This window comes from Typopeltis vanoorti, chromosome 26, assembly GCF_054136105.1.
Source record: "Typopeltis vanoorti isolate ZY-2024b chromosome 26, IOZ_Tvanoo_1.0, whole genome shotgun sequence".
Classification (NCBI taxonomy): domain Eukaryota; kingdom Metazoa; phylum Arthropoda; class Arachnida; order Uropygi; family Thelyphonidae; genus Typopeltis; species Typopeltis vanoorti.
This window is the reverse complement of record NC_143574.1, coordinates 17,187,398-17,210,299: the sequence shown is the minus strand read 5'-3', so window position 1 is coordinate 17,210,299 and position 22,902 is coordinate 17,187,398. Positions and strand designations below refer to the sequence as shown.

General features: G+C 34.1%; 1 protein-coding gene across 1 annotated transcript in view; it reads right to left on the bottom strand.

The window, feature by feature from the left end:
• Positions 1 to 3,320: 3,320 nt before the first annotated feature.
• Positions 3,321 to 22,902, bottom strand: part of LOC150092366 (mushroom body large-type Kenyon cell-specific protein 1-like) — a 152,537-nt gene continuing 132,955 nt past the window's right edge. Inside the window, exon 7 of the mRNA XM_090414925.1 lies at positions 3,321 to 11,272. Coding sequence (XP_090271051.1) covers positions 9,944 to 11,272 — 1,329 coding nt within the window. The 3' untranslated portion in view covers positions 3,321 to 9,943. The remainder of the gene's footprint in view (positions 11,273 to 22,902) is intronic.

Here is a 22,902-nt window from a genome sequence, read left to right as displayed (position 1 = left end):
CAAGATTCCTACTTGTTGCTCTTTCAAACTGTTTTGGAAGCATTGACTTTTTTTTGCATCTATTTCAGGCTTCAGTATAAGCTCTAAAGGAGGATGACAATCTTGATTTGAGCCAGTTATGGGATGTTTGGTTTTTCATTTGTATGTACAGTCTTGGCACATCTTTTGGAGAACCAAGGTTTACTTAGGAATGGCAATTCAGAGTAGCGTGGGGAATGTGTTTCCATACCAATGAAGATTACGTTGGTGATATGTTCGGCGCTTATGTTTGGGTTGGAAGGCCAGAAACAATAGTCCAATTATGGGAATGAGGCATAGAAGTCACAGAGGCTGTCCCACTTGGTAGACTGTTATAATGCCAAACTACTCTTGTATGGGAGTATAAGCATTGTTGCATGGGAGTGAACACACTAGGTTGTGGTCAGAATTACATAGAGGGATCTACTATACTCACTGTGTATTTGGAAGGGTGATTGGTGAGGAAGAGATCTAGGGTATTTGGGGAGTGGTTCGGGTTATCTGGTTGGCATATAAACAATTTGTGCAAGGTCGATGATGTTTCAGTATCTCTACTCGCAAGATCTGTGCAAGTGAAGGAGGAAAGCCAATTGGCGCCATGGACATTAAAATCTCCCATGAGGATGTTTTCCTGTTAGGAGTGAGAGTAGAGCTCAGAGTGGTTGGTGGCATTAGGGGAGTGATAGACAGCAAATGAATATGACCACGTGGGGAAGGGATATTCTCAACCAAAGGTCAAAGTTGGGCGATTCTAGGTTGGTGCTCTCTTGCTAGGTATATCAGAGCAGATATATGTGCAGACATACGTTCTGCACCCTTGGCTTGAAAGGAATTAAAGATCGTGTAGTTTGGAAGGTCGAGATGAATAGTGCTGGGGAGTGCGATTTGATTCTGCCAAAAAGAGTAGGAACGGTTTGGTTTTGTTCGTCATGTTAAGGTGCTGTTCGAGGTTTTCGACTCATTTACCTAAGTTTAGAAGCTGTTTTAGAGAAGGGAGGCACAGCAAACCCTTTTTATCGGTAATATCAATTTTACAACTACGGCACTTTATATTATCTTATCATTGGGTTTGTCGACGAGACACGGTTCTCTTTTACCACCGGGGTTGTTGCCCTATCTTTGCTTCCTACAGTAGGCATAGCAGCCGCTTACATGTGGCTAATTTTTAATTGAAAATATAACTGATTTGATGCATTATAAGTACTTACAGGTTGTTCAGAAATAATTGGCTTCTTAGTACCCGCTGTTAAGATTTCCGTTTATATCCTCTTGCTCACTTTCCTTGTTTTGTGGGATGACCTGTTGTTCTCTCCGTCTTCACTTATTCTTTGCGAAACCTACCCCACATTAATCTAGTAATAATCCCATAACAGCTTATGTCTCAATCACATCCCTCCTATTCACTAATTGCATTTTCTCATTCTTCTTACTCAACATTCCATAGACCAGAAACCACCTTAGTTAATCCTCTGTAGATCTTTTCCAATGCATCATCTTTTTGAAAACCAGGCGACCAAATCTGTGCACAATATTTCATGTAGCCTGATCGAAGCCTTAATCAAGGGAACCATAACATCCTTAATTCTACAAGTCAGTGCTCTTCCCATCATTCACTGTGCTGTCCTCACAATTTTAGCAATGTCCCAGAAATTTTAGGTCCTTGTCCAAAATCACTCCCAGACCTTCTACTTCTTCCAAGATATTTCCACCGATTGTGTACTCTACATCCCATCTTTGCTTCCCAGATTTCAAAACCTTAACTTCACAACACTGAAATGATAACCATCATTACCTGTTCAGCCAGTGCATTCAAGTCCTCTTGCAAAACTACAGCATTTGCTTTACCCCTGATAGTTCCCAACTTTGCATCATATGCAAACAACTGCATATCACCATTCATACCTCTCCCAATATTCATTTACATACAAATTAAACAGCAATGGACCCAAAACAGACCCTTGGGGTACACCAACGTTCCTCTTCTGGAATATTGCTCCTCCATATAGAAACCTATCAGATGGCTAATCTTCAATCCAGAGTACTAATCGTACTGAAAAATCTATATAATCAGTGGGTTACTCAGCACTGATGGGATTATTTATGTAATTTTTTGACAGAACGGTTTTCGAAGAATTAGTTTGATTTTCTTGCTTAATCTCTGAAATTCCATAAAGCCTTATCTAAGCCAAATGTATACATTTACTAATAATTACTTACAGCCACTCATCTCCATATGAATTTTCAAGGCACGAAAAAATATTTCTATATACAGTGACATTTTTGTTTTTCATTTTGATATAATTTTTGAGGAAAAAAAAGACTTATGGGGGAAGAAAGAAAAAAAAATATATATATATATATCTTTATATACATCTTCCTTTAAAAGGAAGTGTCATTTAAAAGTCCTCTTCAGGACATGAAGGGATTCAAGCAGAACAATATTCAGGAAAGGAAAAATATCCACCAAAATAAACATAAAGTGTGAAATCAAGATTTTTTTGATAGACCTCTGAAAAATAAGCTCTTTATACAATTTATTAAGATTACTTACTACAACAACTCACTTCCATAAACTTTATAACTGGTAACACTGCTGGTTGAATGACAAGCATCCTCAATCGGAAAGACCTGTGTTCAAACGTCATCTAGAATGCAAGATACATTTAAAGAACTTCCAAATGAAAGTAAATTCATCAATCTCACGTGCAAACTTCCTTGAAACTTAAGTCATCCCTTTACTACACCAAGAAAACAAAACTAGTTAGAGGACTGATGCACAATATTCTAACAAAGATTAGATTTATAAAATCCAACTTATCTGGCTGTAATTAGTTGTGTATTACACCCTGACTGATTGGGTCTAAGACACATCTTATCTCCAAAATGGAAGATGAGATGAAATAAGTATGCTGCTGATATCAAGGTACAAATTTTTACTCAGTATAAAAGGTTATATTTATTAGTGAATTTTTTTAAAAAAACATCATACATTACAAACATCACTCCTCTAAAGGGAAGATCTGAGTTCAAGATATTGGGATACTCATCAGGAATCAGAATCTAATTTGATTTATGTTAGTCTTCTGATGATTTTGCTATCATTTCCAGTTATGAAACAAAATTATCTAAAATTACTGGAGGTAAAATTAGTCAATTAATTCAATCTCTTTCTCTAGGTTCATATTATATGATGTAAAATACTTTTTTTTTTTTTTTTACAAAATTGTCATTATTTGTATTAGTATAGTAAGTGCTGCAAGATGGTTCAAGTTCAACTGATAAATAACAAAATTATCCTCAGATTAATGTAAAACACAACTCAATCTTTATTTCAAAAATATCGATTTCAAAGCTCACAGGGCAATGTAGCAAGATTCAGTAAAATCTCTTGGTGTCTATGTAAATGTGTCTGGGAAAAATATTAAATACTGTACTGAAATCTATATTTAACACATCATTAAATTCACTTAGATTACTACTGTTACAGCTTTTTTTTTTTTAATTCAGTCAAAATGTAACTCAAGTTTGAATTACTTCACATGTTTATTTTCACAATATAAATATCAATTTCAAAATTCACAAAGCAAACAATATGGCAATAACAAAAATCTACTTGACAACATCTTTATAAAGTTCAGCAAACTTCCACATAATTCCAATACCAACAAAAATTGTCCATCACAACATAAACCTGTGGATGTAACAAAGGAATGATCACAATATCCCATTAAACAGCCATGCAATACACAGTAATGGAGACCCACCACCTAGAAATGTAAGGACCAGATCACAGCACAAGTACTGATGAGTTGGTGGAATGAAAACAATATATAATATGTATATATATAAAAGTGTAGGAATGGTTACAGTTTCGGCAATGGTTCAGAGCCAAGTGATGCAGTACAAAATATACATCTGAAAATCCCTTCTGGTGAATACAGAAGTTATGTGAACTATATACCCATGAAAAATACATCTGATGTCACCCATATACACAAATGGGATCAGGAAACGTGGAGACCAATATTTAATTATCTCAGTTATAAGAGTTGGAATAACACGAAACTTTTACTTCTCTCAAAAGTGCTACTTTAAGGAAACCATTACATCATAAAAATACCACTCGGTTCTCTACAAAGTTATTTTATAATGTAATCTAGTTATATAAATAAAAATTTTTGACTAGAAACAAACAGGCTCTGTATTTATGTGTACATATATGTATGTATATACATACATCTTTATTTATGTACAACCAAAAACTTTACTAATTTTTCTTCTTTTTTTTTTATAAAAATGCTCATTTAAGATACCGAAATATAATATGAATCAAAAGTACTTTTTTACGATTGGCAGTTTTAACTGCAAGTCTATAAAGCATTTCTTGTTACAGATACGGAAACAATAAATTCGTGTTCAAGGTTCCTTAGATCTTCTCAGCACCAAGTCTATGTAACAGTTTCCAACAAACAAAGAGAAAGCACAACTGAGTCAAATAAAAATATGCCAAGATTACATATAATTCTCATTTCCAGACCGTTACTTTAATGCACTGTGAATCATAACAAATGTGATGCAATTTTGTATAGCTGAAATGTTTTTTTAATGACACACTGCTTAACTGTACAAAAATTTATACAAACTTTAAAAACTATATCGATTCTAAAGACAGTTTAAATCAAAGCAAAAAAAAAAAAAAATCAATGAAATATCTAATAAATCTGTAGTTTTTTAACATATAGATGAATATTCTTTGGCAGGGGGGAGTTTGGGGAGCCAAAATGAAATGCAAAATTTTCTTATGATGGCTATGAAAATTACGTGATTATACAGATTGTAAAAACATACAACCTATAATGTCTTTAGAATAAATAACAACAGCATAAAAAAAAAAATTAGGATTTATCACATTTATTTTCATCCCTCGAATAATCAACTAAGAATTTGTACAGCCTCCCTTAAAATATTACACATCATCCATCGGGATATATTAGCATAGCCTTAAAAAACAAGACTAATAAAGGATGGGAAATAACAAAATGAAAACACTGAATGCAGTTGAAATATGAAGCATAAATATTAAGAGTGATTTATTTCAATTATTTCTTAAAATATAAATGTACAAAAATATAACAAGTTAATCAAATAAAAACATTTTAATATACATTTCTAAAGTACTATATTTAATATTAACCCAAAGAATGATAAATTAAAGCAGGTTAATAATTTTTAATCACCTGGAATTAGTAGAATTTACTAAAACAATGTAATGAAACTTATATAAAGTAAAATGCCTTCTTTATAAAAATACCAAGAACATTTGAATAATTACATTGCCACTTCAACATAATCATGAACATACTGTTTCGACATAATATACATTTTTACCCAAAATAGAAATTAAACCTAAATGCCATAGTTATGGACTGTTGGGAATTTATACATAAGCTAATTCATTATATATATATTTTTTTTAATTTACATTTGTGTGGGTGGATGGGACCAAAAATGTCAGCAAACATACGTGACCAGCCATCTTAAGTATGCGAATACTTATTAAATTTTCTTTGCTGTCTTACATATTCCGTTAAATTAGTACTGTTTGCGACAAAAGTTGTTTTTTTTTTAAAAAAAAAAGTGCTCCCTCCCTCCCTCCTTTACACCACAGCAAAAAGAATATGTTAGATCTACTTTCAAAATTAACTCCAAAGTACTAATTAAAATATTTAGCGTTTCAGGTGTTGGTTAGATTTTAATTTATAAATTGCTTAAATGTAAAAAATCTTGTTTCCCCCCATATAGTCAAGTGGTTAAGTCACTTTTTCTGGAGATTAAAAATTAATAAATAATGTTTTGAAAAATACCTGATGGCTATTTGCGAGATTATAAACGACATTTACCAATACCAGAAAGCAAACAGTCACATTGCACATAACATACAACAGAATGACTAATGGAGAAGTATCACTATAGTTAACTGGTACTTAAAAATATTTTCAAATGTCAGGAGATATAATCCAGCAGTAAGCCATGAAATATTATTCAAATAACAGTTATCGATCAAATTTTAATATCTCAAACGCTTGCCTCTTATGCATGACCTGTTCAAACATATTCATATTTACTGTGTAGTACACTCACAACATAAAACATAATCTCAAGCATTCTTTCTCAAAGGTAAAGTTAATATCACACTATTTTTAACTATGATTTATTTATTTTTTTTTACAAACTAAGAAAAAAAAAAAAAGATTGAACTCGTTAACTTCTTTATAAATGTGTAAAGAATTTTTGAGTCAAAAATTGCACTAAAAGCATTTTCTACAAACTACACGTGAAAATGTCAATCTAAAATCCACAGTTACTATACAACCCTGTAAAGGACACTTTAGTTTCTGGTCAAGCATTTAAGTCATCAGCTAAACGAAGAACTTCTCGGAATTATTCTAACTTTTTTCAGTGCATATCTTAAAATTTTATTTAGGTGGATTACCACAAATTTCATTTGTGGTAATCCACAATTATCAAGATTAATGCATATATGTATTGTTTAAATGGAAAATTCAATTTTAATTCATTTTTAAGTATAGTAATATAACTTGAAAATCATGCTTTGTGGGACTTATGAAGCTGAAATTAGATAGTTTTGTTTGAACTTAAAAAAAAGTAATAAATAAATAAACCATTAAATCAATTTGTTAAAATGTATCATTAAATTGAATTTATCAACATGTCAAAATGTATAACTATTTTTTAACATTAAATACCTGTCATGCAATAAAATTACACTAAAGATACCAACAAGCTTGGCAATCAGGACTAAATGCTAAATCGAGTAATTAGATATTTTTTTACAGAGCAAAGAAATCAAGATAATGATAATATGCATTTAAACATTCTGCGAGTGGGAAAGAACAGAGCTGAAATTCAAAAACACTACTGCAGCATCATATCGTACCAAACTTCAAAGTCTCCTGTGACCAAACACGAAACTTGTTGGGTTAAATATGAGATAAGAAATACACTGAAAATATAGAATGAATGCATTTTTGCATTAAGGTTCACAGCTAAGTATACAAATTTACAAATGCTAGTATAAAGCAGTCTTTTTAGGTGAACCACATGAGGTATGCCAGAGTATATATCAAGATCTATGTTTCAGCAAACTGTATCGCTTTCTTGTAATACAGTATTAAACAGATAGCTTCAGGCACTATAGACATTTGTAACAATTACAGTAGGTACAACAGTCCCTTCCCTTTCCACATTTAATTTCACATATTCAGTACTGAAAAAGTTCAGATTATATATTCGATTAATATACCATAATTGTGATACTTAGTTTTATGATTCTTACAAAATTACTCCATGTTGGCCCAAACTACTTAAATAGAAAGAATGAAACATTAATTAAAATAGAAAAGTGCTGATGATTTACTAATCATAAAACTATTAATAATTAAGAATTTTTATACTGCTGAACCTGTCTCTGTTGAACTGTTAATATACTACCAATTTTAAGAAAAGCATCCAAAGCAGAGTACTTTCTGTATCGTTTCCCAATTAACAATAAAAATTATTATTAAAGTTCAAAAAATATCTTTTTCATTTAATGAAAGGTCAGAATATATAAAAATTATGATCAAACATAACAGTACATTAGCAGACTCTCTATACATATAAATTATGGGGAAAATGTGACAAGATATTTATGATATTGTGATATTTCAAGAATAATTACAGCTCTTTGTTTTGTAAGTAAATAAACGTGTTCTTGTCTTAAATTATATTTCTATTACGAACTACGTCGTGTTAAATTTCATTACAATAATTTTAAACCTTTCAAACTAATAAAATAAAATAAATAAAGTAGAATATTTACCTAAAGATTAATCTCCCGATGCCAAAAATATTTTGACAACCTGATATGTCTCTCAAAATATTATTACCGATGCTCTTTAAAATTTGAATGTTATAGTTAAAAAATATAGCCCTAACCTTATGTAATGACAACAGGATAGAATACTTTGGCCACTACTTTAAAATAAAATGTGCAGGTCATCTTTGTGGCACAATATTTGTGCTTATTTTGGGGGGTCTGCACATATGATAACAGAAAACTATTGCACCTCATGCGACAAGTATACCACAGATAAACAACATGCCTATGCATGCATGCATACACACACACAGGGAAACTTACCAATAAAAGAAAGTGCAAAAGAATTTAAATACGGTATAGCAAGTATTTTTCTTGAAAATAGATAAATTTATCATCAAAGTTTCAATGTTACACACACATACACACGCACACACAGGTGATTATTCAATAAATGTTTTACTCTGAACTGCAATGATACTAACAGCAATAAATGGACAATGGAAACCCTGTCATAAATAACCATCAACCATTGCTTTTCAAACAATATATGTGATGTAGTTGATTTTTTTTTTTTACACATATTCTCTATATGCACAGCAACCAACTATTTTGTGGTACCGTGGCATTTTATACTAGGATGGTTTCTTAATTCCAGAGCTGGAGAGAAAAAACTGGTACCACTAAGGCCCCCTGTTTCGAAATGGCAAAGATGATGATCAGCACATATACTGAAATGCTGAAACGGAGGTCAGTGCTGAATGTATTGTGAGAACGTGGCAGGCATGTTAGTGGCGCAGTGCCAATATGACAATTCTTTAGAGTAAAAAATATTGTCTGTACAATATCAGATACCCAATTAGATACATACATACATACATACATCTTCAAAAAAGTACTCTATTAGTAACAGCAGTGCATGACAACCACATAAAACGTCAACACAATACAAGACTATTAGTAGGAAAGTATCTTCGACATAAAGTTCCTAAATTTTCTTCAGGACCAATGTACAAGGAAAAATTGTATCATGTATGATATAATATATATATATATATTTATTTATGTTGAAAGTATGCTCCCATAATCCCATAGGAAATCAAGCTCTGGTGGCATGCAAAATTACTCTATCACAGACCTGCTTTACAATAAACTATTACATAACAAACAAAATTCTGTAACTAAATTGCAACCAAATCAACTCAATATAATTAATTACAATACCAAGTAAATTGCGAGTGAGCTTTTTTTTCTTTTTTTTTTTTGACAATAGGAATTGCATTAAAAATAAAGATGCTTTTACAAATTTAATAGATAAATTCACTGGTACCATCAGAATTCTCACTAATTTGAACAAATTCTTAAGAAAATAATAATGTTCCCCAAAATGGAATGAACAGATTAGACATGCCTTAAAGGCACATGGAATTTCTTCTATAAAATGGAATTATTAACTGTATTAACAATATACAAGCACAATTTTTACATAACATCCCAGAGAAAACCAGCCGTTTTTTTTTAAACAAAAGGAGGAGGAGGGGGGGGGATAAGAAAAACATAGCTATTCAAACAGGGTTAAAAAAAAATCAGTCCTTTTCCATGCACATATCTGAGATCTAGTCATCGAATTTTAAACTAGCCTTCTGCTCTTTATGCAAACAGCAGTAACTGGCAGTTTTTCCCCCATAAATAGTTAATTTATGCCAATTTCTTAGTGGCCAATATTCACAATTACTAGTATGTAAAAGACATTTTTACACAATATATAACAAAATTCTAGACTTCTTATGATATCATAATTTCCAGAAATGTTCAAGCTTTACAGATCACAGTAAGAAAAGACTAGCTTCCTTTTTTTTTTTTTTTTTTTCCATTTAAACAATCCTTACCCACAACGAATGAACATGACAGCCTACTCTAAAGGCACCCTGTGCAATACACAAAAATTGTTTGATACTTTCCAGTGAATGCTGATTAGAGTGCTTTTACATTAAAGCACTGCAGACAGCCACAACTCAGTTTCTGGACTTTGGTATGTGGCATTGTTTATTTTTTGTCAGTTACCTCACTCTCTTCAGTCTTGTCTGGTAAGGAGCCAGCAGATTCTGCTGATACAAGAAAGGATGACAAAGAGACTTTACTGTCTGGTGACACTGATCTGTCAAGAGTAGATTTGATCAAGCTCTCAAGAATTCCCAACTCTTGATTCTTTCTTTTTCTTTGTGCTTCTTCCTGAAGACGGGCATTTTCATGAAGTTTTCTCATCATCTGTGAAGCAAAAAAGTTATTAGAACTAAGTTGAGAAAAATCCAGAGAAAAAAATGGCATGCTTTGCCAGAGTGAAAGTTGGGACGGGAAAGAAGTGTCCGAGGATGGACGGTGACTGTTCTCAACCAATGTCCTTAGTCCATTTGGCTGTTCACTGTTTGTGTTCACAACACTGTTGTTGTTTTTCTGACTTTTAGTTCCTGTCTTGGTAATTTTATTGTTGTTGTTGTTGTTGTTATTATTATTATTATTATTATTTGAAGCACTTTGGTTGTTTTTTGTTAATAATGAAATGTTATTACTAGAAGAATTTGCAAAAGAATCCCTTTTTCTTGGCCGCAGTAAATGACGTTCTTTAACCTTATATTCAAGGGTTGAATGAGGAACACCATAAAAAGTACCTGCTCGATGTACACTCATTTCACCTCGTTGGACTGCACGAACTGCTCTTGCTAGATTATCTCTGTCATAATTTCTATACCGTCCTCTTTTTGGACGCGTACGTTTCTCTTGTTTAAGCATTTCCAGTGATCCTTCTAATGCAGCACTGTACTTATCATCTGGTGAAGACTGCTGATTTAAATTTGTCCAAGAGACACTGCTGCTAGATTTACTGCTAGAAGACAAATTTGGACGCTTTGATGGTGGTTCATCTTTTGTGGTTCCTTTATGCACATGACTGTTATTAACCCTCTGGCTAATGCTTCTTGCTATCAGCTCCTTAAGTGAAACAGTAATCCCCTTGTTCCCCGAGGCTGACTGACTAGATAAGGACGTCCCTGAAGGCGTCGGTGCAGAGGGTAACAAAGGAGGACTACTAGAGTCTGTGGTTTCATTATTTACCGGAGGTGACTTGGCTGGTTTATAGGACGGAACTTTCAGTATCACATTTGATAACTTAGTAGCTGGGTCCAAATCTTCAGAACTAGTAGAGTCCACATCTTTCTGGCGCTCTCTTTCCACTTCTAACCGTTCTTCTGTCAAGCGACGGATCAGATCAGGCAGAAGAGGTAACTTCAAATCATCTTTTAAGGCAAGTGAATGGTTAGGTAGATTGTAGTTCTCTTTACATTTTGCCAATGCTAAATGTGGAATGTTAGAAAAAACCTAAAGGGAGAAAAAATATACAGTGCATCAAAATTTAAAATCTGGTATATCTAGCTATTTATCTATACAGATACAGAAATGTTCACCTGCTAAAGCCAGAAAAGATTAACATGAAACAAGCACTCATTAATTACTAACGACATGACTAGTTTTATCCACATTACCCGTGACTTCTTCAGGTATGAAAGAGAGATAAAATATCAGGATGTAAATTTATAAACAGTAAAGGATTAGTATGGCAACAACACATATGGCATTATGTTGGATTCTGAATTAGTTGTGAGCATGTACCCATTATTGTGCATGTTCACATGCTCCTGTTTGCATATTTGATTTGACCACAACTAGGAAAATTTTACACAGATTAATGCTAGGGCAGATCTAATAATATCTTTGACACCCAAATTTTTCTCTTGGTTTATTGTAATGGCAATGTAAGATTTCGAATTTGTTTCATAGTGCCTGATGTCTAACCAATGAAGCATCATGCATATTAGCCAAAGACAACTTGTTAACAGAGATGTAGTCTCACTTATCTAATATTCTATATCTCTAGTATAGTTTTTAATGCATCGTTCATTAGAATTCTCTGTGTGAGATGAAAGATGTAAACGCTGCTAAGGATATTGGCTTGTTTTACTGAATTAGAGTAGTTAATATCTTTGACTTCCTCACCACTGAGAATGCATTGAGTCTCTGTTAGATGGCAAAGGAGTCTAGAGATGGTACATTTATTACAGCCACCACATAGGAAGGTGTCTGTTATCTTTTATTCTCATCATTTTCGGGAATTGTGTGAACAAGCACATGGATTGGTTTTCTGAAGATGGAGATTTTTATTCCAGACCTTTCAGTTAGTTTTAAATCCCAAACAAGCAGTGAATCATGAGACTCTAGTTGACAAGTGAACCTAATGTCAGGATACTGGTTGTAGATGTGGTCTAGAAAACAAAAAAGCTCTCTTTGTACATTATATGAAATCATTATACTCAAAATACCCAGATGCTATATAATGTTTAAGGGCTGTTTATTTGTTTATTTTATTTTATTATTTTTTTAAATCATGCAGTCATGTGAAAGTTCATCAAGAATGATATTGGCAGGAACAAAGTGTTCAGAGTTTTTAAGAGTTTTCAATGACTGCCCTGTCAGGCCCTTTAATAGTTTTGCTAAATGTTTAGAAAAATTATACTTTAGAGTCTATTCTTTCAACAACCGGGCACAGAGAGGACCTAATAAAGGTGTAGTATGGAAAGATCTGAGTGCTAATCTGGTATCTCTACCAAATTCATAAGTCGTTTTTAAGAGGCTATTTGTGCAATTTTGAAACTCTTCAGTAGGATCATGGTCCAGTACAGATTATGTATTCAGATAAGTAATAAGTAATCTGTGAGGAGTTGTTAGATCTTGCCATCATACTCATCTGTGCAGAGGATTACTGTAGCTTTTTTTTCTGCTGACAGAATTTTTATCTGCTGACAGAATCACTATATGGGTATTGCATTAGCCTCTTTATTGCTGATCTCTCTCTGGTGATGTAAGACAATCAACTAGCTGGAGGTTTTGCTCTATTTATTAAGAAATCTATTCATACTCAATTTTTGCTAAAAGATATTTCTCAGACAAACTACAGAATTCAAGCCTTTTTACTAAAAACTACTTATTCAGCTGTGGTTAACACACATTTTTACTTTTCACAATGGGAAGTTGACTATGAGGTTACATCACGCATATCTCTTCTCTTTTAAAATATTAAACTTTCTGATGAGTTTAATTTCTGTTGAAGTCATAAATTCTATCCACTTGTGTACTGAGTAAAGAAATTACATTCTGCCATAATGCTCAACCACTAAATATTGTTTCTAGTCTTGCATTTTACCAAACCAAAGGTTTGTGATTATTAATTTTGTGATGTGCTCATTAAGTAACTATGCTTTGGCCTTGTTATAAATTTTAGTAGTTCCAGGGTGTGAAGCCTCTCTTTGAAATTAATGAATTTCAGAATAACACCAGAAACCACTCTCTCTCTCACACACACAAACAAACAAACAAAGACAATTAAAGAGACCAATCTTTAACAATTAATCAACTTTATTTTTGTAATGAAGTATACTATTTAAAATGGTAGGAAAGTATTAGAATATAGCAAAGTACAATTTATCAATTATTCATATTCCTATAACCAATTTTATGTAATTATTAATTAATTATCATTTAATGTAATCAATTACTTACAATGTCAAGTAAAAAAAATTCGAGTACACTCACAGAGATCACCAGCAGGTTATCTCTGCGAGTGTACTTGAATTACTAAATCACTTAAGGAATTGACAACGTACATAAGAATATACTTTAATAAATATTTCCGATATTTTGGCAACGTCACATTGCCATCTTCAAAAGGAACTTACAAAAAGGCACATGCACGTAGGCACTACAACACAGTAACTGAGAATGAAGTGATGAAGCTATTGTTCTCCTAAAAGTCCTGATGGTTCCCCCTAGCGGGCTATGTAGGTGTTCTTGGCCGTTGGGCTGCTGATGTAAGCTTCCCAAATTTGGGGCAGTTTCATGCAATGGAGAACAATAGCTTCATCACTTCATTCTCAGTTACTGTGTTGTAGTGAATACATGCACGTGCCTTTTTGTAAGTTCCCTTTTGAAGATGGCAACGTGACATGGCCGAAATATTTATTAAAGTGTAATTTAATTTATATTCTTATACGTTGTCAATTCCTTAAGTGATTTAGTAATGCATAACCAATGTATAAGCTTGTACTTGAATTAGTATAATTAGTATAAGCAACATCACACAGGTGATGTTGCTTATACTAATGACCATTTCAATAATTCTAGTACATATCATAATAAAAACAGCACTCCAGGGATCACTTAAGAGTCAAAACAGATTAATAGTCCTTAAGGAATCCTGTAGAAAGATTTTACAGTAAATTATACAGGATGGTCCGTAAGTCATGGAACATGCCATAGAAAGGGCCCATCGTTGCGAAGTAACTGCATAAGTTTTTTTAACATCACCAGATCTTTTTTAATAGTAATGACAAACCACATCACATAAATGCCTTCCATTTCAGATTCACAAAGAAGGGCCCTTTCTATGGAATGTTCCATGACATATGGGCCACCCTGTACATGCCAAGAAATTATATTTGCATGTGAAGTATTTTCATGACTAGACTATTTGTATAAAGAAGCTGACTTCACACCAATTGCCAATAATGCATAGCACACTCCTTTCAGATGTGCATAATGTTATGCATTATGGGAGGGTCACTACCAATTTTGACCTTTATTGAGGTCTCGTCAATGGCAGCGAGACCAAGGAGGATACCAAGCTTTCATCCTTGTATTAATGCAGAAGTTGTATATATTATCCATATATACCTTATTAAAATACTCTGGTTCAAAGATAGAAAGCTTTTTCACTTGGTTACAAATTATATTTACCAAGAAATTATATTCTTGCTTAATCCTTTATCCATGTGTAACCAATCAAAGTTTGATATCTCTAATCCAGAGTATTTTAATCGTAAGGTGATACACCTTTTTATGATTTGTATATGCAACATATATGACTTCTCCATTAATCTAACCTTGGTATCTTCCTGGGTCTAGTTTCCACTGATGAGGTCTCACTGAAGACCGAAACCAGTCTGGATAGTGATAATATGTCCCTCTAATTTTTGCCAGCCCATGTACGCAATAGTATGTACTCACAAACTCTTAATTTGATATGTCTAAAATTGGTGACAACATCGTTGTTAAAAGATCTAGTATGTTACATGCTAAATATTTCGATAGGAGCAACCTAAATACTTACTGCTGCTTAGAAACAAATTATTTCATAGAATATGAAATTCTATGCCTAAACCCTATTGGAAATTCTAGGGTTTAACGCACTACACCGATTTCTAGTATTAATGTTGCCCTGTTTTCTTCTAGTTATGTTATAAACTGTAAAACTGTGAACACTAAACTAATTTGCTTAAATCTGCATAGCTGCAAAAATCAATCACCATTTGCATGAGTGCAAGTGACCATACTGTCTAGAAAGTAGACACTAAACAAATATGCCTCTGCAACTTGTTGATGCCAGCATCAGTTCACCTACATGGCACAGGCTAAGTGCCATGTAGGTGAACTGATGAACTTAAAAGCTAAACACGAACTACATTTTTACCTGTATATGAAAATAATTTCATGACTATAGCTAAATGTAGACATAAATTTATTGCCAGCATACCAATAAAAGTGCAGTACGTTTAAAAGTTACAAATGTCTTAAGGACATACTTAAGGAATTAATCTACAGTGTTCACAGATAACTATGTGGAGAGACATTTATTTCGGTATGGAATATGTCCACCCTGAACTGCAATGCAGCTCTCAACAACATCGTACCACACTTAGCACAAAGTGATTCAGGAGAGTTCTTGGGGAAAACTGGCCTGCTTCTCCTTCCAAGCAAGGATAAAGCCTTGTTTGTTTTCTGGAGGGTAATTTAGAGAAGCAAGACAACTCCCTATTGCTTCCCAAATGTCTTCTTGAGATATGGGAAGCATGCTGCCCAATCGATTTGATTAATATCCTCAGTATCCAGAAGTATCCCTACTGCTCACTTACAGCACCATGGAATATATGAGCATGACTTGAAGAACTTCATTGTAATATTGTTCACCAGTCATAGTCCCTTTTTTTTCCAGCACTTGTAGCTTGGCATGTCCATTAAGCATAATGCCTCACCACACCACCATATTTATCCCTTTCAAGGACATTCTCACTGTGATAAGCAGATCAAGTGTTGTTGTCTAGAATCAGAGGAAAGACTAAAGGGGCTCTAATCTGTAAAGAGTATATTAGCCCATTGGTTTCTAGTCCAATTTTTATAGATACAAACTGAAACGTGCTCTACGAAGAGCTGTGGATAAAGACACAGACTATAGGCTTTCGGGCATATAGGCCTACTTGTCGCAGATGTCTTGCCACAGTTTGTTAAGAAAGCTGTATAACTATGCTTGAATGGAGCTGACTTGCCATAATGCATCGATTATGTTTGGCTGTTATAACCAAAAACCTGTCTTCATGCTCCATGGAAGAGCGAGAGTGACCCCAGAAAACATCTGGAATGCATTCCATTGGTTTGAAATGCTACCCAGCTGGGTCAACGCTATGTGAGATTCCAAACTCTCTGGCAATATCAGTAATTCTGTGGCCTTCTTCAAGCTTTCCAATAATTCTTCCCTGCCTGAAATCATCTAGATGATGCTTTTGAGTCATTACAAGATATCCAAGTTTGCAACTTTATTCCTTCAAACACAATTCGCTTAGCATGGCTCTTTGCCTTTTATCTTGTTGTGTGCTACCATCTGGCACCTTTGTACATGGATTTGAAAATTTGAATGTGTACCTGCTTTCTACTCGAAATCATCAGTTATACAAATTGCCACAAGCTGATTCATCTGAATTTGCAGTTGTAATCTTCAGAAATAATGTTCGTCCTTAGGTTTTGGACGCCAGTGTAATTAAAGCATACATTAGAATGGGTTAGAGTCATATTGGAGGGGAAATGTTGAAGAAATTATGAATAAAATAAGTGACAAGTATGGTTTATCATATAATTCGTTTTCATAATATGTTAAAAAATTACTGATTGTAAATCAGAAATTCTGAAAGCAAAAATTTTGTGCACACATACCAGCTTAGAGGGAACATTGGTAGTGACTATTTAGACTTAAGTACTGGTTTGAACTGATTATAAGGTTTAATGGAATGAATATAGTACATATAAATAATTAAAAACAAGCTTAATCAATCCTATATTTTGTCCCTGTTGCTGAGATTATCATTGGGGAAACAATATTAAAATTACAAAAACACACACAAAAATGCACCAAACAAATGGAAAAATTAGACTGAAAGCCTAAAATCCTAAATAACATTTACCCATAGAGGATGCTCTTGGTCTAGCCTTAGCTGTTGGGTGGGAGGCAGAAGAATTAGTTTACCAAACCTTGGGAAGTTGAATACAACCATATTTATTCAGATTATGTTGGTGTTTTAAATTTGCTGATTATTCTAAAAAAAAAGTCTTTCAACTTTGTATTTGTTATGGTAAAGCATAGTAGTTTTCTTTCATTTGATTCTGTGCAAAGTATCCAAGGCATGGTCTGCTAGACTTGACTGATAATACTTATGGCAGCAGATGTATTTCTTATGTTCTTCTAGGCAGAGGTTAGCAGATCTCCAAGTATGATCATAATTTGATATGTTGCAAGAAGAAAGAACTTGGTAACACCTAGAACAGAGAGAGGATCTTTGTGAGAGTGGATTTATTAAAAAAAAAGGTTTCTACCCTGATATCATTGATCTTTTTAATTTTTACTATTCATTCTGGCTACTTCACTTGAAAAGATACCACTTATAAACAAACTGAGGGGTACAGCTGTGGACTATCCATTCTTTCCCCTTGCCAATTATTATATGGAGCATTTTCAAAAACATGTTCTTGATACTACTACTGTCAAACCTTCCATCTGGCTAAGATACTGACACGTTCTTCATTTGGCCACATGGCTCAGACACATTAGACTCCTTCCTCCTTTATCTCAACAGACAGCACCCCAGAATCCAGTTCACTATAGAAAAAGAAAACAATAATATCCTGCCCTTTACTAGATACTCTCATCACGTCTTCCCAAAGGCATCCTTTCTTTCCCAGTTTACAGAACTTATCTACTCACCCATGCAGGCAGATACATAAACTCCTCCCCTCAACACAGTGTTATAAAAATCCTTGTCAATAGAGCCCCCACAATCTCTGTTCCACCCAGGCTTAACTTACTGCTGAACTCTCCTTTATTCGCAAGACCCTCTTATCCAATGGTACAATGCCAAAAAGATCAACAAATTAATTGTTCTTCCCATCTCATTATACCTCTCTCAACATGCAGGCTATAGTAATGCTATCATTGTTCCTTATATCTGGGGCACTTCAAAAAAAAAAAATAAATAAATAAAATAAAATAAAATAAATAAATAACCAAAACTTTAAAGTACAATCTCTGCACCACTCAAACCTCATCTGAAGCTGGTTGTCCTCATTTTGCTCTCCCAAGGATCTTCTACCTCCTCTCTCTGTTCCAGGTGTTTACAAAATTCTTTATTCTTGCAACTTCTCGTATTATGGTCAAATAGGGAGATCTGCTAACATCCATTTAGAAGAACATAAGAAATACATCTGCTACCATAAATATGGTCAACGAAGTCTAGCTGATCATGCCTTGGATACTTTACATGAATCAAATAGAAGAAAACTACTATGCTTCACCACAACAAATACAAACTTGAAAGACTTTTTTTCTCCTGTAGATTCTTGTAGATAAGTTTATATGTTGGTTATACATAGCTTTTAATTTCTCAGGAAATGACAATGATACTAGAATATTAATTTAAAACTTTAATCAATACCTTCCTATATTTCGGCAATGTTATATTGCCATCTTCAGGAATCACAAAACAATGATATGTGCATGCAGGCACTCACACTAAGCAAATGTAGCTGAAGAAAGGCAACTGAAGTCAGTCCTAGAGTCCTAAAGGTGCCCCCTAGCAGACTAAATTGGGTTGAATTGGCCACTGAATTGATGATCTTAGAATGTAAGCTTCCCAAATTCGGGGCAGTCTCATGCACCCAAATTTGTTAAGGTTTGGGAAGTTTTTCAGACCTAAGGCTGATTCAAGAAACAGTCTTTCACACTTGTACTTGCTGCAGTGTAATAAAGTGGCCTTCCTCCAGCATATTCTGTGGTGGGTGTCCAATGCATGGTCAGCAAGTCCTAAGTGGCTGTATTGGTGAAAACAAATGTAGTCCTTGTATTTGAATATCCTGATATTGGGTGTCCTGCCTGTTTGGCAATAGTAGGACAGTTTGCAACTGCAAGGGACCTGGTATACCCAAGGTAGGTCTAGGGGAAGTGGCTGTCTTTGGTGGAGCAAATAAGAGATGCCAATTTCATTTCATTTGTAATTTATTACATTGATTAATATATTACATTTGTAACTGGTTGTGAGGTCATATTTTCTTAGGATTTTTGCTAGTTTTTTGGATGCACCCCTGGATATATGGAATGATGATAGATTTAGAGTAATTTCTGTTATGAAGGGGGGGGGGGGGGGTTTACTGGTTATAATATATTTTTGGGGTTTGTATCTATTGGTTAAGAAGGCGTAAGGATATGGTTAAGTTCAGCAGCTAGGGTATTGTTATCTGAACTGATTATTTTTGCCCTGTTATATAGGGTTTTTTCATTATCATCATCATAGGAGGGTGGGCATATTTGGGCTTATATAGGAAGTGACCACAGACTAGTCAGAGCAAAAATAAGGATCAACAAAAAATGGGAATGGAATAAGAAAAAAGCCCAATTTAGTGAATCTACAAAACCTCTATCACAATAAAACCTGTTATAGAGAATAACTCAAAAATGAACTAAAGTTAAACACAGCCACTACCATTAATGATGCTAATGAAATCTTAACTAAATTTCTCTTGAAATGTGAACTAGAAATAGGAGGTGCAAAAAGGCACCAAAGAAAGGAAAAACTAAAAAAACTTGATCTGATGAATTAAAGAAGAGATATGAAAAGAGATTTGAATGCAACCAATAAAATAGAATATTTGAAAATTTGTAAAAACTATATGCAAAAGGATGAAAAATGAAATTAGATCGTATAATACTAGGAAAATTAAAGAAACAATAGAAAAAAATAGCAATTTTTTTTCTACTGCTTTCTATAATTGCTGCTGTAAGAGGAAAAAATGATGAACTTATAAAAAAAATAGAGAAGCAATAATCAAAAGAATTCAGAAATTTTATACTGAACTTTATGAAGACAAGGAACGAGACATCCAAGAATGACCTATGGATAACTTGAGTGAGGAAGAATACAATGCCCCTGAGATCTTACAAGGTGAAGTGGAAATGGCATTGCGGGAAACGAAGAATGGAAAGGCCCCAGGAGAAGATGGAATTATGGTAGACTTCTTAAAGTTGGGAGAAAGTCCTGTCATCAAACAGCTGACCAAACTCTTTAATAAACGCCTAAAACAGAGAAAAATTCAAAAAAAATTGGAACAATTCACTCATAATAATAATTTTTAAAAAGGGCAATAAGCAAGAAATTAAAAACTACAGACCTATAAGCCTACTCCCCACCATATATATAGTCTTCACAAAAATTATAAATAATAGAATAAAATCTAAATTTGAGGGAATGCAATCCAGTGAACAAGCTGGATTAAGAAAATTATAATACTTTGGACCATATTCACATGTTAAGACAACTTAAAAGCTCAGGAAACTGAGAAACCACATATTGAAACACTAAAACATATTTACAATAACTTCTGCAATTAAATTATATAAAAACAGTGAAAAGTTTCCAATAGAAAAAGGTATCCGGCAAGACGAAACCATATCTCCCAAATTATTTACAGCTGCACTAGAGCAAGTCTTTAGAAGCCTTAATTGGGAAACAAAAGGAAAAAAACATAAATGGAGAAAGGCTGCATCATCTGAACTTGGAGATGTTGTCCTAATAGCAGATAATCTTGAAGATCTGGAAGAAAGGTTAAATCGGCTAAATGAAGCCTCCAGAGTAATTGGATTAAATTAGGATAAAATAAATTGGATAGAGAAAAAAAAATAAAATAAAGATGAATAAATACATAAACCAAAGAACTGTCAAAGTTGAAAACCATGAAACAGAACAAGTTACCTCATATGTATATTTGGGCCAGCTGATATCTTTTGAGGACTGTCAAAGAAAAGAGACTGAATTCACCTTGGATGGATGGCTTATGGGAAAATGAGAGATATACTCAGAAGTGACATCCCTATGAGTAAAAAGGAAAGCTTTCAACCAATGCATACTTCCTGTCCTTAGCATATGGAGGAGAAACATGGACTTTAATAGAAGCCCTAAACAAAAAGCTGAGAACAACACAATATCGAATGGAGAGAAGTATGCTAAAAATAACATTAAGAGATAGGAAGACAAATACCTGGATAAGATCTCAAACAGGTGTCACGGATATCGTAAAATACATTAAACATGCTAAGTAGAGATGGGCTGGCCATATTGTCAGATGCAATGATGGAAGATGGACTAGAAAAACACAGTGGAGACCAATGGATGGAGCAAGAAGAAGAGGAAGACCAAGAAGAAGATGGAAGGATGAATTGGAACAAGTTGCAGGAGTAAGATGGATGGGGGAGGCAGAAAACTGAGTGGCCTGGAAAACCATGGGGGGAGACTTTTGTCCAGCAGTGGACAGAACCAAAAGGTTGATGATGAAGAAGAAGGAGAAGATATAGTGTTTTTATAATCCCATATTGTTGGGAAGGGGGGGGGGGACTGCTGGTGAATTTATCTACCTGTATGTGAATTTTTTCTGTAAACAGAGAAAGCCACGGATCCATCAGGCTGGCATGTAATCAGCATGTCTAGGAAAGGGAGACTGTTGTTGTTTTCCTTTTCCAAGGTAAACTGGATCCTGTGGAGTTGATTGTTTAAGTATGTTGAGAAATTGTGTAGAGTATCCAAGCCATGAGGCCAAATAGAACACTTCATCCATATAGTGCAGCCAAATGTGTGAAATTGACTCTGTCCCATAATTTGTGTGGGACAGAGTTTAAGGCTTTTTCTTCAAAGGTCTCCATAAAGTTGGCCAGGGGTGGAGAACCAATGGCTGTCCCCTCTCTCTGTTTGCAGAATTTTCCATGCCAAACGAAATAGCCTGAGTTCATGGTGAACTGAAATAGGGCTGAGATATCAGGAGGAAATTTGGCTTGGATGAGGTCTAAGATATCTTTGAGTAGGGAATAAGGAGGAGATATCAAAACTGACCATTATGTCAGAGTGTTGGAGTGAGAGGTTTCCTATACCGGCTTTAAAGTGGGCTGAGTTTTTGTGTGTGAGCACTTTGTCTAAATGTTTGGCTAATTTGTATTTGGGGGAATCAATGCCATCCATAATGGGATGTAATGGTACATTTTGCTTATGGATTTTTTGTAGTCCATATGGGAGGGGGGGGGGGAGATTTATAGTTAAAAGGTTTTAGTCTATTAATCACTTCCATGGGCCAATACTTTTTTTTTCTTTTTTTGAATCACCAGCAGATTTAAAACACCTTTAGTTGCAAAATATCACTTATCCAATAATGATAATGCCATTTAGTGGAGAAACCGACGAACATCTAAAAGTAATAACTAACTAACTCAATTTATTTAACTAATTAAATTACTTAAGCCAATATTTCATCTCAGTTAGGAAGGTTTGAAACTGATTATAAAAGGCAGGCTCTTACAGGTCAGCTTGCAAGTCGGCTTCATTCAAGCACAGGTAAGCAGATATCTTGGCATACACATCGCAAACTTGTCGCAACACATCTGTGACAATTAGGCCCATACTCATGAAGGCCTGCATCCCTTTATTCAGAGAGCTCATCATACAGCACGTTTTCAGTGGTATTGTATCCATAAAAACTGGACAAGACACCAATGGACTAATGTATTCTTTACAGATGCGAGTTCTTTTAGTCTTTCCTCT